The sequence below is a fragment of the Peromyscus leucopus genome, chromosome 4 (assembly GCF_004664715.2).
Source record: "Peromyscus leucopus breed LL Stock chromosome 4, UCI_PerLeu_2.1, whole genome shotgun sequence".
Lineage (NCBI taxonomy): Eukaryota > Metazoa > Chordata > Mammalia > Rodentia > Cricetidae > Peromyscus > Peromyscus leucopus.
In genome coordinates this window covers 126,918,718-126,933,934 of record NC_051066.1, presented here as the reverse complement: position 1 = coordinate 126,933,934, position 15,217 = coordinate 126,918,718, and the positions used below count along the sequence as shown (strand labels likewise).

Genomic DNA, 15,217 nt, shown 5'->3' with positions numbered 1-15,217 from the left:
CATTAAGTACTTGCAGTGCGCCCAAGGACAGGGATTTGAATAGTAACCTCTATTATCTTGAAGCTGTCAGACATGGTGAATGATTCTGTGCTGTGGAGTCCAGAAAAGACTCCAGGGAAGGAACAGGGCATCCTGACACAAAGTAGGGCTACAGAAAGGAGGGAGAAGGTTAGCTAGGCACTTAGAACAGGAGTTCAAATGGCTTTTTCTTCCATGAGTGGAAGGGTCTGGGATTCAGCTGGCAGAACCCCCAGTGTATGGCCGTGTTTCTGCAGGAGAGAGGCAGAAGAAGAGCTGAACCAGAAGCTGTCGTGGCTGGAAGCCCAGCATGCCGCCTGCTGTGAGAGTCTGTCCCTGCAGCACCAGTGTGAGAAGGACCAGCTGCTGCAGACACACCTGCAGCGCGTAAAGGACCTGGCCGCTCAGCTTGACCTGGAGAAGGGGTGGAGGGAGGAGAGGGAACAGGAGGTCCTGGCACACTGTCGGAGGCAGCAGTGGAAGCTGCAGGCTGTGATGAGTGAAGAGCAAGCTCGGATCTGCAGGTCATTCACGCTGGAGAAGGAGAAGCTGGAGCAAACCTACAGGGAGCAGGTGGAAGGACTTGCCCGGGAGGCAGATGCACTGCGTGCTCTCCTGAAGGATGGAGCCGCAGTGGTGAGTGACCAGCAGGAGAGGACACCCGGCTCCACGTCCCTGGGTCCAGACGGCAGGCCGCAGCCACCAGTCCAGCAAGCTGTCAGTCCTGATGGAAGGACAGGGGTACCAGCAGAAGAGTGGCCTGGCCAAGAGAGGGCTAAGGGGAGTGAACTTCCTGGCCAACCTTGTAATATAGTTGCCATGCCAAGGCCAGCCCCTACCCTGGTGTCCAGAAGGTCCTCGGAGAGCCTGGGTGTCAGAGACAACCATCAAGGTCCACTCAGTGCTGAGGAGGGAACTGTCCCAAAGGAGCCAGAGCTTCCTGCTAGGACCTTACCAGGCCAGGGCCAGAAGCTGCCTTTGCCCACTCAGCCCCAGATGTTGGAGCCATGGTTGGGCCCAACTGCTCTGGACAGGAAGCCAGCTCCTGTTGGGGTTCAGGGACAGGCTTCAGAGGAGCCAACTGGGGTTACTGAGGGTGTCCAAGAGACTTGGCTCCAGTTCAGGGGAGAAGCTTCCAGAATGAGGCTCTCACTGCCCTGCTCTGAGCTCCCAGATCCACAAGAGGCCAAGTTCAAGCACCTTGCCATTCTCGGGGAGACAGAGGCCAAAGTGCCATCAGTGATGTCAGAGAGTGAGATGAATGATGTGAAGACCAAACTTCTGCAGCTGGAAGATGTTGTCCGGGCTCTTGAAAAAGAAGCGGACTCCAGAGAGAATTACAGGTTTGTCACTGCTAGTGATAAAATGCATATGAACCCCTCAGACTTGGCCCTAGTGACCACTGAACAGTCCCCCAGTTTCTAGCTCTTGACCGCCAGTGTGGCTGTGTAGTTAATATTGCTTGTGCAGAAATCACAAGCCCACTCCTGTCTCCTGTCTCCCCTGACCCCTGGGTGTCAGCAAGTGGGTCAAGAAAAGAAGAGTAGGCCTTTCTGAGGGTGCTCAGCTGGCTCTGGTGTCCCCACATCTCACCTCAGGAGGACTGTGCTTTGGAGGCGTCACATAAGTTGTGAGTTGTCTGAACCCTCTTACCTCTGAGTTTCAGAGAAGCAGGGGTTTGGGGTGCAGCATGCCTCTGTGCCAGGCTCTTCGATGAAAGTGAATCAACAGGGTACTATGCTGGTTAGCGGGCAGCAGCCAGTGAGGCTTTCTGTGGAATGGGCCCCTGGGCTGCAGTGTTTTGGGTTGGCCTGAGCACTGTCTGGTTTGGGGAACTCATTACTACAGGGCTGTAAATATTTCTGTAGCTGATGTCATTGGAATATCCTCCGTGGGAAGGAGGCTGAGGTTTTGGTCTGTCGGCCAGATGGCCAGGAGTTGAGATATGGATGGGTACCAATTCTGTCACATGTGCAAGGATTCTGGGAAGGCTTGCCTAAGCTACAGGCCATGGCTTCCAGAGCCTTCTGGCTCCTTTGGCAGTAGAGAATTTGCAGGCACATGATTGTGAACCATATATGTTTCTCTTGACTCCCACCAGCCCTCAACCAGCACACCAAGGAGGTATCTGCTCCTGTAGAGACAGACTACAGGTCATTACAGGAAGCCCAGGCTGGTGACACACATTTGTAGGCACACATTTTGTCCTAGGATTGTGCGTGGTCACATATGAATGATACAACCATTTCCACTAAAAGGTGAACTTCTGCTCACTGGGGAATAGTGTGCAGTTGCTTCCATTCTGGGGAACAGTGTGGGGTTTAGGCATGGCACAGTGATATAGCATGTACTTGGCATGTGTGAGGCCCTGTGTTCTATACCCAGCACCAAAATGAATGAATAAAGTGGGATTGTAGACATGTAAATGTCACTACATAAACAGCTTAAGAAAGCAGACATGGCTTCCTCTCAGCAGGAAACACTATCTTCCAAGAATTCAACAAAATAGGGCTGGAGAGATGGCTCAGAGGTTAAGAGCACTGGCTGCTCTTCCAGAGGTCCTGAGTTCAATTCCCAGCAACCACATGGTGGTTCACAACCTTCTGTAATGAGATCTGGTGCCCTCTTCAGGCCTGCAGGCAGAATGCCGTATGCATAATAAATAAATAAATCTTTAAAATAGAGCCCAGCCCCTGTGAATTCATGGTCATGGAGGGGGAGACATGAGTGGCCCACCAGCCCTCAGCCCTCAGTTCAGCACACTGCTCCTGTAGACAGGCTGTAGGTTGTCGCGGGGAGTCTGGGTTAGTGGCACCCAGCAGGCCACTGAGCCATCTCTCTGGCCCCATTGTCACTTTCATTAGCTGACATTCTTCTGTGCAGAACTATAGGAGAAGAGATGGGAGAGAAGGAGGAGAGGGGTGCCAGCCTAGACAGTGAAAAAGGTTTTCTTAATAAAATTGAAGCTTGCCAGGTGTGTGGTGGCACACGCCTTTAATCCCAGCACTCGGGAGGCAGAGACAGGCAGATCTCTGTGAGTTCAAGTCCAGCCTCCTCTACAGAGTGAGTTCCAGGACATCCAGAGCTGCACAGAGAAACCTTGTCATAAATAAATGTCTCAACAACAACAACAAAAATAAATAAATTAATTAAATTGTAGGATAGCCAGGACCACACAAAGAAACCCTGTCTCAAAAAACAAACAAACAAACAACTATAAATAAAATAGATTGAAATGTGTTCCTCTGTAAATATTTAAAGCAAAAAACAAGACAAATCCCAGGCATTTTGATGGACTAGAAGCCCAGCACCCTCCAGGCCTAACTGCATTGTACCCAAAGGGCTCTTACTTCCTGCAGATGTCTATAGGTGTTTCTCCACACCTTTGCCTCTTAAGCAGGTGTCTGTGCGGTGTAGAGTATTGTCCTCAGTACCCTGACTTCTGGTAACTCTAGTGTCTGAAGTTCCTGATTATGGGTCCGTTTGTTGTTTCTGCTGTCATTCCTGGTGGCCTTTTCACGTGTCTGCTAATCTCTGCGTGTTCACATTTCCCTGAGGTTAAGCGCAGGGAATCTTGAGAGCTTCAGCAGAGGGTGCTTTTCTGTATTGCCTTTGCAGAGCAGTGGGGCATCACTCACCGGAGACGGCCCGGGCTTCTTTCTGTGCCCAGCTGCGTGGGTGCCTATGGTATAGCTTCTCTGCCCTACTGATGGTGGTGCTGACACAGATACTGTGCTATGGGCCCGCCCAGCTCTGTGAGGCTTGCTGCTTGCCCACAGCTTCAGTTCAGCTTCCAGTTTTTTGTTTGGTTTGGGGCCCTTGGAGTATGGCCCTGTGAAGATGGCATACACTCCAAGTGACTCGGCTCTTCACAGGCTCTAGGTGTCTGCCTAGTCCAGGAGCTGAGTGCATGTAGGAGTTGTGGGTGTGGTTCAAAGGGCCTGACGTTCAGGGAGTACACATCAGAGCTTGCTCCCCTGGAGACAGGGAATACCCTTGTGCTTGTCTCCTTCCAAGAGGGGATGCAGCCTGCAGTTTTCACTGAGCTGGCTGTGAGGCTGTGTCCAGCTTACCCCTTCCAGCTCTCAACTGGCTTCTTCAACTTTAACCACAGGGCTGAGTTTCAGAGGCTTTCTGAAGAAAACTTTGTGTTGAAAAGTGACCTGGGGAGGATTCAACTGGAACTAGAAACTTCAGAGAGCAGAAATGAAACACAGAGGTAAGGTGGGCCTCATGGTTCCCTAGACCTGTGTCCTGCAGCCTGTTGATACTCTTGAATGAGCTTAGGAGGGACAGGACAGTGGGGGACTTTGAGCAGTGTGCAGGCTTCGGGGCTCTGCAGAAATGTCCCACATGGCACTTGAGGGCTGGGGCTGCCAGTGTTGGAGGGGAGCAGAGCCTAGCACAGCCTGGTGGTGGTCCACTGTGCTTTTCTCCAGCCTTTACTATGGGCATCTGCAAGTCAGTGAGTCAGAGCTGGGACAGGGCTGAGGCCAAGCTTTGAAGTGATGTTCTTAATCTGCTTCTTTAACAGGCAGGAAATTGAGGTTTTGAAGACAGACAAGGAACAGGCCTGCTTTGACCTGGAAGAGCTTGGCACACAGGTTGGATACTGACTGGCATGAGGGTGCCACCTCCCTTTCTTAGTGTCTTAAAGTGGTTTCTCTCTAGTGAAAGAAGAGTAGAGAATTTTTTCCCTACAAGTTCCAGTTGCAGTCGACCCAGCTCTCTTCCTCATGTCCCTGGCGAGGATCCGAAGGCCCCTCCCTAGGTTGGCAGCTCTCCCAACTGTTAGCAGTCATGAGCGCCATCCAGTCTCCTTCAGTCTCCACATGGTAGTCCCTCCGTGAGTATCTGTGTCCTCACCTCCTCTCACGAGGACTCCAGTATCACCTCAGTTATTCTTTAAAGCACTTCTCTCCAAATCTAGTCAACTCTCTGGGGATTTGAATTTTCGGGAGGACATGCCTCAGCCCTTAACAATGTCAGCCAAAGTACGATATTGATAGACTCTTAGAGCATATTTAGATCCCCCAGTTTTCATACCTGTCCTCATTGGCTGCTTATGGATTGGATCCTGCCTGATTGTATCAACTGAGCAGACGCCTATGTTCTTGGAAGACATGTGACTGGTGTTCCTACTGGGGAGTCCCTGTTACCACTTAGCTGCCATGCCAGCTTTCCTACCTGGCCACCCCAGTCTTCCCTCTCTTCCAGAAATGTCATTTCAAATGTAATGTAAGTGGAACTATACCAAGTGTGGCCTTTGGGGTTGTCTGTTGTCACACACCACCCTTCCCTGGTGAGTTTTGGGGACTTTCTGTGTAGCCAGTTTCTCATTGTTGCTATATCTGTGTTTCCTGTGTGTGTGTTCTTCTGAGTCGTATCATGACACTGTGCTCTTAAACACTTCAGCAGGGGTGTCCCCAACAGGTGCATCTTTTACTAAACGCAATCTTGCTCTAATGCCGAAGAGACTTAACTGTGCTAGCTCAGGTCATACTCACATTGCTTCAGTGATCCAGATGTTACACAGTAAGCAGCTGGCACATTGCATGTAACTATCAGATCTTTTTTTTTTTTTTTTTTTTTTGCATAAGCCAGCCACTTTGTCTTGTTTGCATAGTGAAGGGGTTAGAGAATCAGCCTGGCACATCTCTGGTGATGTGCCTTGATCAGCACCGTCATCACCATCATGTAGCTGAGAAGACTGGATAGCTAAGGTGATCAGTAGCATTCCTAATGTGCAGGTCTGTGGGCATGGCACATCTCTGTGGGGTCAGGTTCTGAGGAGTGTCCTAGGCAGAGCAACCAAAGGTCAGCATCCAAGAGGGTCAAGTGGATACTTCTTCCCATGGGTCCCATGGAGACTCATGGAAGCTCAGGGTGGCTTCCTCACTGGACACATGTCCAGTCACATGGCTAACAAGGACCCAGGGGACACTGCTGGTTACAGATATGTAAGCATGGTCTTCTGCAATGACTGATTAGCTCTAATTGAGCCAGAATACCTGCTTTTCTCTGTGACACTGGCTTTTGGAAGAGACTGTTCTCTCACAGGCTGTCCCTATTCTGTATCTGTTAGCTGCTTCCTCAGGGTGCCATGCTGTTTAGTCCTATGTTACCTGTTTGACTTGCAGACCAGAAGAATGATAAAGAAGGCATCAGAAGGGTAGTTTGGTGGCTGTGGTATATAATGACCTCTGGTGGCCTGGTTTGTCTCTTGTCTTACAGAACAGAGCAGGGTTTCTAGTTCTCGGCTCTGCTGGCTGCTAAGGTTGGATCATTTCCTGCCTTCTGTGTACAAGTACAGCCTCTGCCCACTTGCCCAGCTTCTTTGATTACTTAAAATGTCTCCAGGGGGTGCCAGATGCCCACAGGGAGAAAAAGTCAGCCCTGGTTGGGAAACTCTGGAATGATCTGAATTGAGCTGCTGTTTAAAAGCATTAAAAAAAAAAAATGTTTTAACTTTTTGCTGTAGACTCAGAAGTACAAAGATGAATTGTCACAGCTCAACTGCAGGATCCTTCAGCTGGAAGGGGACGCTTCTGCCCTCCACACCCAGAAGGAGGAGAATCGTGTTGCCATCCAGCTGTTAATGCAGAAGCTGGAGGAGGCAGGGTGCCGGGAGGAGCAGCAGGTCAGAGGCCAGGCTGTGCCTGGGAGTGGTTGGAAGGAGGGCCTACTGGGTGGTAGAGGCCGAGGAGGTAGGTGGGTACCCCCAAAAGTAAAGTAAAGGGCGAGCCCTGAAGAAATGGGTCAGCCCCAGCAGCTCTGGCAAAGCCACCAGGATGTAGAAAGGGAACAAACTGTGTTACTGCAGGCGACAGGAGAGCAACTGGTGAGGTTCTCCAGCTTTCTTAAGTAAATAGCAAGAGCCTGAGAGTGTCCCTGTGTGCTGGCATTGTAATTTTGCTTGTGAAGATTGTACCTAAAAGCATTATGGATTTGGCTGGAAGTGTTTTTATTGATGTCCTGTTTATAATAGAAAAACAGGGCCAGATCAATTTGAACATCAGCAGTAGGTGAATGAGTAAATGATGGCGCAGCCATTAGATACCACGTTCTCAAATAGCAGTGTTTGGGAATGATCCAGGTTCCGTAACTGCAGGACACTATGTGCTTTCTGATTCGAGCTCACAGTAGATGTGCACTTGGATAGAAGAGGGTAAAGAAATTAGGTGTGGGCCTCAGGCTCTCAGGGTCATGGGAGATAAAAATTCTGCAGTCTGTGTCTGTGTCAGGCTCAGGTTATGATTATGAAAATATTTTTGGTTTTTTTTGTTGTTGTTGTTTCTTATAAACAGGGTGTCCAAATCCAAAACCTTGAAGTTGAACTTGAACGTGTAAATGAAGAATGCCAGGGATTACGACTGTCACAGGCAGAGCTCACAGAAAGCCTCAAAGAAAGTCAAGACCAGGTGGGTAGATGAGGTGGTTGGAAGTACTTGGTCTAGTCCTAGGCTATGAGAAGTATCAACAGTGGGCCGACAGATCTAGCCCAAAGATGTTATTGGGCCAGCCAGATGCTCCACAGCTGACCAGGAACTCATCGGGCTCAGAGGCATCCCCAATATATTAGTAACATGGACAGATCAGCTTTGCCTCAAACAGGATCTCTGATAGAGCAAGGCTTCTCACTCCCGTCTCTGGGATCTTGGTGGTAAACGGACTGTGGCAGCCAGTGCTTTTGAGCTGTCAAGGGTGTTCTGTGTTTCAGATGAAGCATCCAGCATCACTTACTGAACTTGTGTTTCAGTCTTACCTTTAATTGCTTGACTGAAGGAGTTGGCTAAGTTATGCATAGTTTAATAGCAGAGACTGCTCATAGCCATGCTGAGCTCTGTGGCTCTGGTCCCCTGGGTTTAGGACCTTATGCTGCAGTCAATTCCATCCTTGTCCCCAATGTCCTCAATGCCTTGTATATTAATCACACTCTAGGACCTGAGCCATAGCCAAGTCTCAGGACCATGAAATCCCTCCCCTGTGTAAGGAAACCAGGCAGGGCTCACATGGCCTATACCTCACTCTGGTCACATGAAGTAGGTCGTGATGGATAGTGAATGGAACAGAACCTGATCTAGCAGCTGTTGTTTTGAGGGTTTCAGACACAATCTTTCCCTACCGCATTGCATGGAGACACTGTGGTTAGTGGGAACTTAGTTCTGAGTCCCCAAAGACTGCTGTACACACACAGGCAGGTCCCACAGCACAGGGAGTGGGCCTTGATGTCCTCTCTGGGGTGACCTTAACAGAGGCTTTAACACTAACACTTTCACTATGTCTGGTAATGACTCTGCATTTATCAGTCATGCCAAAACTTGTCCTTATAGCTGCACAGTGCCCAGCTGTCACTGGAGGCTGCACAGTCCCAGCATGGCCGGATTGTCAAGCACCTGCAGGAGCAAATGGGTCAGTTGGTTCCTAGAGCTCATGTAGCTGAGCTACAGCACCTGCTCAACCTTGAGGAGGAGGCCGGGAGACGCCTAAGTGCACAGCAGGTGAGTGGGGATGTGCCACTTCCTGCTAGCTGCTTGGGAAAAGGCATTAAGGACAAGGAATATGGAACAGAAAGGGACATCTAATAGAAGCTGAGGGTAGATCAGGGTCATATGAAGACTAGGAAGCCAGCCAACCCTAATGGCCCCTCCAGCCAGGCTCCACAGGTCCTCCCAAACTCAGTTTGTCTTCAGATCACACCATCATCGTCATCATTGGTGAAGAGTGATATCATTGTGGAAACTCATTTGGTAGTGGTCACTTATGATTAAGATTCTGAGGACAGAGTGGTCTACAGTGTCTCCCTGAACTAGAGAAGGAGGTGGTTACCATAGCCTGGGAGATACTGCTGATATCTGCGCAGCTAGCTGATCATCTATATCATGCTTGTACAAGCACTGGTGTGTGTAACTTCTGTGCAGGAAGAATACAGGCAGCAGCTGAAGGCCAAGGAGGACCAGGTGGAGGATGCTGAGGCTCGGTTCCGCAATGTGGAGTGGCTGCTCCAGGAGAAGGTGGAGGAGCTTCGAGAACAGGTGAGCACAGCCTCTTGCCCTTCCTCCACAGACGCCCCTCCCCATGGCCCAGGAAGGCTCTGCTTCCAGAACCTGGAGATCCATGAAGGAAGGGTTCATTCAGAACCACAGGCAGAAAGTGCACAATTTTTCTTTAGTAATTACTAATCCAGGGAGATGGACTTCTCAATTCATGTCATACTGTGTTTGTGTATCATTCCAAAATTGTGGCTGCCATTCTCAGGGCGGACACTATTCATTCATCCTTTGGCTTATCAGTCATCACATGCCCCTCCCTAACCTGGGATGGGTTCTTTGTGAAGGCTGTCTGAGGGATCTCACTCTAGAGGCAGAGACAGACGACAGATAGCACAGGTGACCTCAGCTTTAGTCTTACTCATACTCTGCAGATTGGAGATTGGAGGGGGGTCAAGGAGGGTCAAGGAGGGTGGGCAGAACCACTCACTCGGAGGCTGTGCTAACCCCCGCAGGAGCCAGGTGGACTTAGCAAGGCTCTCTCCTGGACCAGACTGCCCTGTGCACTGCGATCACAGAGCAGCATGGGAAACACATCCTCCTGTGCTGGGTGCCCTGTGGATGAGTTGTATGGTGTACCCAAAGGACCCTCAAATGAGTCCAGCAGGACGAGACATCTGTGCCTCTCCTTCACAGGCCTCATGGCTGTGTGGAAGGATCTAGTCCAGAGTCACCCTGTGTAATCTATCCTCTTCTGCATCTTCCTCCTCAACCTCACTGTCTCCTGGACTCCGGTTACAATGTGGCCTCACTTCCACTTAACCCCTTGTATTCACCTGTTTATCTCTTGTCTAGGAAATGTTAATTCTGGTCAAATTCTGTAGCTGCTACACACCTCCCACGCCTGCCCTGCTGAAGGGACCTCCCTGCCTGAGCTCCCCTAACTCATAGCACTGTCCCTGCTGCAGATTTCACAGGACACGCTGTTGATGCTTCTGACCCCTCGCTACCCAGTGCCCGACACCTGCCCTACCTCCTATGAGCATGTTCCTTGGCACTGTCTAATCTTGTTACTGCCTGCATACCAGTCCTCCCAGCTGCTGGCTCAACCAGAGACCTTCACCTTGGACACCAAAGCCAGCCACCTGTCATCCCACCTACTCCTAACTGGTTTCCTTCATCCTCCCTTGTCTGCACTCAGCCCAGGGGCAGAAGCCAGCTTTTAAATCACAACAGTCTTAACAAGTAAGATGTGCTGAAAACAACAGCACAAATTCTAAAGGGCCGGGGAAACAGCTCAGCTGGTAAAGTGTGGGAGGCAGGCAGACACAGGATTCCTAGAGTTCTCTGGTCAATCAGCCCTAGCCAAAGGAGGGATGGAAATATACCTTATCAATCAAGAGTGCATACTGCTTGCTCTTACAGAAGTACTGGAGTTTGGTTTCTAACATCCAAGTTGGGTGGCAGACAACTGCCTTTAACACCAGCTCCAGGGGATCCAGTTGACCCCCAAGGGCACCAGTACTTATGTCTGTACACACACACACACAGAGACACACAATATACATATTTTTATTAAAAATAAAAAAGAAGCAATTGAGGAAGACTCCAGACTTAAACCTCTAGCTTTCAGATGATTGTATACACACATCAACAGACACACCTAAACACACACACACACACACACACACACACACACACAAAAATTCTGCTGATAGAGTTCCCTTCCTTTGCCTTGCTCCCCATTACATAATTCTGAGCCCTTCTGCCTCCTTGTCATGAATGTCACATGTCAGAAGCATTTGGACACATTTCTGTCTTTCTACAGTGTCAGAACTGATTAGTCATAAATTCACAAGCTGCTATATCCATGTCCTTGGCTACAGTTTGACAAGTACTTCTGGTTTCCCATGGTAACTGCCCACTGACAATCATAGGTTCTTTTATTGCAGTCTTAACTAATATTAACTGTTGTACCACATACTGCATTTCACACAATAACCTACAAACATGTAGGCCACAGGATGAAAGAACAGGTCAGACTGCAGCATTCAGGGGGTATCCTGAAGTTGAAGATGGAGCTGATACAGGTGTACAGAAGAGCAGGACAGTGAGGCAGACCAGGAGTGCGGACGCAGGGCTGGACACTGCAGGGGTGTCAGGTCAGGTAGAGGCCAAGGGTCAGCTTGAGGTAGCTCAGTGCAAGAAAAACTACATTTGAACTGCAGCCCGGGAAAGAGGCAAGACTCCTCCCCTGTGGCAGTTTCCCTGGATGAGGCTTGGGCTGAGGGACCTCATGACTAGAAGTGTGTCCGCCGCATGCTTGCCCTGCACTGCTGCTCCCTTTAGACTCAGGCAAGGGGTCACTGATGGCGTGGCTGATGCTCATGGGCCTGGTGTTTCTGACATATTAGTTGGTGCCTCCTGGTGTGCTGCAGATGGCTTCTTTACTTGAATATACAGGACACAGCCATCCTTTTCTTGCCACTTATATTCTAAACACAGTAATTCCAGTCGAGGCTGTTACTTAATAACACGGAGCCATCCAAGGCTAGGCACAGGCTGAAAGCTGCTACTCACACAAGAATAAGCTAGGGCGGGCCCAGCCTGTTCTCACTTCTACTCCAAGTCTGCCCAACCATAGCTCTCCCTAAGCAGTGCCAGCCACAGGGCCTCTGTATGCGTCCTTCCTCTGCAGTGCTCACGCCGCTTTGACTAGCCTTTTGACTCTATTCCTATCTCTGTCCTTGGAGAGGCCCTACCCTGTTCTCCTACCACAGTGGCACACGCTGCTCCAGTTCCTTTGCACGTTTGTTTCCGGCTGCCTCCATTGTTGGCGTGCTCTGCCACAGCACTGGTGTTGCCAGAGTAGGCACAGTGATTATGTCCATGTACTCCATGCGGCCCCATGGAGCCCAGTGTTCAGATCTCTGTGCCTGTGTGTTTTAAACAAGGACACAGCAGGGCCACTGCCTGGAGATGTCGGTTTCCATCACTGGAACCTGCCCAGCCTCCCTGAACCTAGTAACTGGCTCAGACACCTGGCTACAGGGTGGCTGTAACGGCTCAGTGTGCCCCACATGGCATCACCATGGCAGAGCACATAGACATAAACCAAGTGTTCTGGAAACTTGAAGGTTTCATTGTTTCTTCACTGAACAGCAGCAGGCTTTTCATTTTGTGGCAAAGACGGTCATAAATTTGTCTTAAGTTTTCTCCTCATAGTTCTGCAGATTCTCTTTCCTCCCTTATATCAGGGAACAGAAATTGTCATTGTATCCAGTATGTATGTGTGTCAGAACTCAGGAACGCCAAGGGTAGAGTTGGAGCAGAGGATGAGGGGCAGGCTGGCCTAGCAGCCTGCAGCAGTTCACAGGAGAAGTGTGGCTCTCTCCTTTGTCTAGTTGGAGAAGAACACCAGATCTGATCTGCTGCTCAAGGAACTGTATGTGGAAAATGCCCACCTCATGAAAGCTGTTCAGCTCACAGAAGAGAAGCAGCGAGGTGCTGAGAGGAAAAACTGTGTCTTGGAAGAAAAAGTTCGAGCTCTCAACAAACTGATCAGTAAGATGGCACCAGCGTCACTTTCTGTGTAGAAGCTGCTGAGTCCTAGAGTTCATGTGAAGGAATGTCTTTTCAAATAATGCTACTCGGATGCCATAATTTTCTATGGCTCACTAGCCACACTTCCTAGACACGTAAGGACTGAGTCCTGTCTACCCTACAAGCATTCGAAGAATGTCTACTATGTGCCAGGTGCTGGGAAGTCAGTCTCAGGTAATGTCCTGGGTTAAGTCCCCAAGTTTGATCCTGTTGAAAGACAGGCTCTCAGCAAAGAGCAACAGAAAGAAAGTGGCTGAGTATTTTGAGTGTTGTGCTTCGGGCTGGAAGACTGAAATGCAGAATCAGGTTCTGGGTGGGTTCTGTCCTCAGAGCTCTCCGTGTGGGTCAGTACACCCCAGGAAGAGGGCATCCCCCAGCAGTCCTCTGCTGCTCCTAGAGGTGGGAGGGAGGGAGGCAGGGAGGCATCTGAGGTGGTGGGCTCAGGGATAGCAGTGTTTGTTGTTGCAAGTGCAATCTCATTACAGAAATGTCACACTGGAAACTGTACATATTTTTTTTAAAAAGGTATAGTTTTATAACTGAGATATACCTAAATTATGACCATTTGGTTTACCAGAGTATTCTACTGTGATATGAAAAGTTACTGTATTTTCAATAACTTCTTTCCTATTAAAATTGATTTAACTCTAAGTTTTTTAAAATTGTAAATTTATTCACACAAATAAAAAGTTGTATTTATCACTATTGGGCTAGGAAGAAGGTTCAGTGGACAAATGTAGAAGGAATCTTAAAAGTTCTTATTAATAAAATCAAACCTGTGAGCCAGGTATTGGGGTGAATCTGGAAGATCAGAGATACAGAACAAGCTACAGCTCGCCAGATCCTCAGCTGGTCTTGTCTTCTCAGACTGGAAGCTTCTGTGTCCTCATCCCGATGGCTCTCAGCTGAACTGCTGCTTAAAAGCCTGAATGCTTAACCAGCCAAATGCTTAACCAGCCAAATGCTTCTAGTTTCTGGTCCTCACGCCTTATATACCTTTCTGCTTTCTACCATCACTCCTTAGGATTAAAGGCTCGCTTCCTGGGATTAAAGGCATGAGTCACCATGCCTGGCTGTTTCCAATGTGGCCTTGAACTCACAGAGATCCCAGATGGATTTCTGCCTCTGGAATGCTAGGATTAAAGGCGTGTGCTATCACTGCCTAACCTAGTGGCTTTTCTGTTCTCTGACCCCAGATAAGTTTATTAAGGTACACAATATTTTGGGGAACACAATACCACCCTCGTGCTTGATGGGCAAGCACGAGGACAGAGTTTGGACTCTTCCAATAAAAATACAAACAGGGATGGATAGGTATAGTGGTGCATGCCTTAATCCAGTGGTTCTCAACTCGTAAGTCACAACCCCTTTGGGGATCACATCAGATATCCTGCATATCAGATATTTATAACTCATAACAGTAGCAAAATTGCAGTTTGAAGTAGCTATGAAATAATTTTATGTGGGAGACACCATAACATGAGAAACTGTATTAAAAGGTTACAGCATTAAGAAGGTTGACAACAACTGCTTTAATCCCAGGCAAATGTCTGACTTTGAGGCCAGCCTGGTCTACAGAGAGAGTTCCAGGACAGCCAGAGCTACAATAGTAAGAAAAACAAACAAAAAAAAAAAAAACAGGATTCTCCACTCCAGTCAGCTCTTCACCCCAGAAGGGAATGCTCTTAAAATATAGAGTCTAGTTTTACTAACCAGTAAAATACTTAGTTTCAGTATAGTTTGCCTTATACCTGTTAGTAAACTGGTTGCAAAACATGAGTTTTGAAACTCTGTGGATTTGGTGTCCCGGGTTTCCGCACCAAAAACGTAGGTAAATTGGTTGCAACAGCTCTGGGGAAAGGTATCCTGAATACCTGGAGAGTCAGGAAACAACTTGAGCTGCTTAGGACAGCTCTGATGGCTGAGCTGCAAGGAGACAATTCAACCCTGGAGGGTGAGGTATCCCAGACACCTCAAGCTGCTCAGAACAACAGCTCTGTCCTGAAGGTGTCCTAGAAACCTGGAGCTGCTTAGCACAGCTCTGATGGCTGGAACTGCAAAGAAGCAGCCCAGTCCTTGAAGGAAAATTTTTCTGACTTCTTCGGAGAGTCAGGCCTGGAACTGCTTCAGCAGGGAAGGGTATCCTGACTCTTCAGAAAAGTCAAGGTATACCTAGTGTGATGGAGGATGGTCTCCCCGCAGGATATAGCAATCCTACTCCTTTCATGGAGAGCCTTTACAGCTGAGCTTTGTTCATCCCCCACTTCAGGGGGCTTCCTAGCAGAGCTCTGCTTCTCTGACCTAAGATGTTGCTTCTTTTGCTTTACTCTGTGAAAGGGGAAAACCCTGCAGAAATGTCGCAATCTCCTCCACAGAAAAGTGTTACTTTTCAGCTTGCTGTGTCCACTGAAAAGATCTCAGCAAAGATCTGTTCAGCTCCTCCTTACCCTAATCTTTCAGCTCTCCCTTATTTTGTCCACTGGGGGAAGTCTCAGCAAGGATCTTCTCTACGTCAGTGAATGAAGATCTTCACACCCAAAAACTCTTGAGAAATGGATTTATTTGAAAGTAGGAGTCCAGGAGAGGAGGGTGGAGAGAACAGCCTT

The 15,217-nt window shown here is 48.9% G+C and overlaps 1 protein-coding gene across 1 annotated transcript in view; it reads left to right on the top strand.

Annotated features, from left to right (window-relative positions):
- Ninl (ninein like) overlaps positions 1 to 13,262 on the top strand; it is a 79,907-nt gene extending 66,645 nt beyond the window's left edge. Inside the window, exons 17-24 of the mRNA XM_028893421.2 lie at positions 276 to 1,361; positions 4,133 to 4,237; positions 4,553 to 4,622; positions 6,500 to 6,658; positions 7,326 to 7,439; positions 8,352 to 8,519; positions 8,940 to 9,053; positions 12,413 to 13,262. Of these exons, the coding sequence (XP_028749254.1) occupies positions 276 to 1,361; positions 4,133 to 4,237; positions 4,553 to 4,622; positions 6,500 to 6,658; positions 7,326 to 7,439; positions 8,352 to 8,519; positions 8,940 to 9,053; positions 12,413 to 12,604 (2,008 nt within the window). The 3' untranslated portion in view covers positions 12,605 to 13,262. The remainder of the gene's footprint in view (positions 1 to 275; positions 1,362 to 4,132; positions 4,238 to 4,552; positions 4,623 to 6,499; positions 6,659 to 7,325; positions 7,440 to 8,351; positions 8,520 to 8,939; positions 9,054 to 12,412) is intronic.
- Positions 13,263 to 15,217: the final 1,955 nt, after the last annotated feature.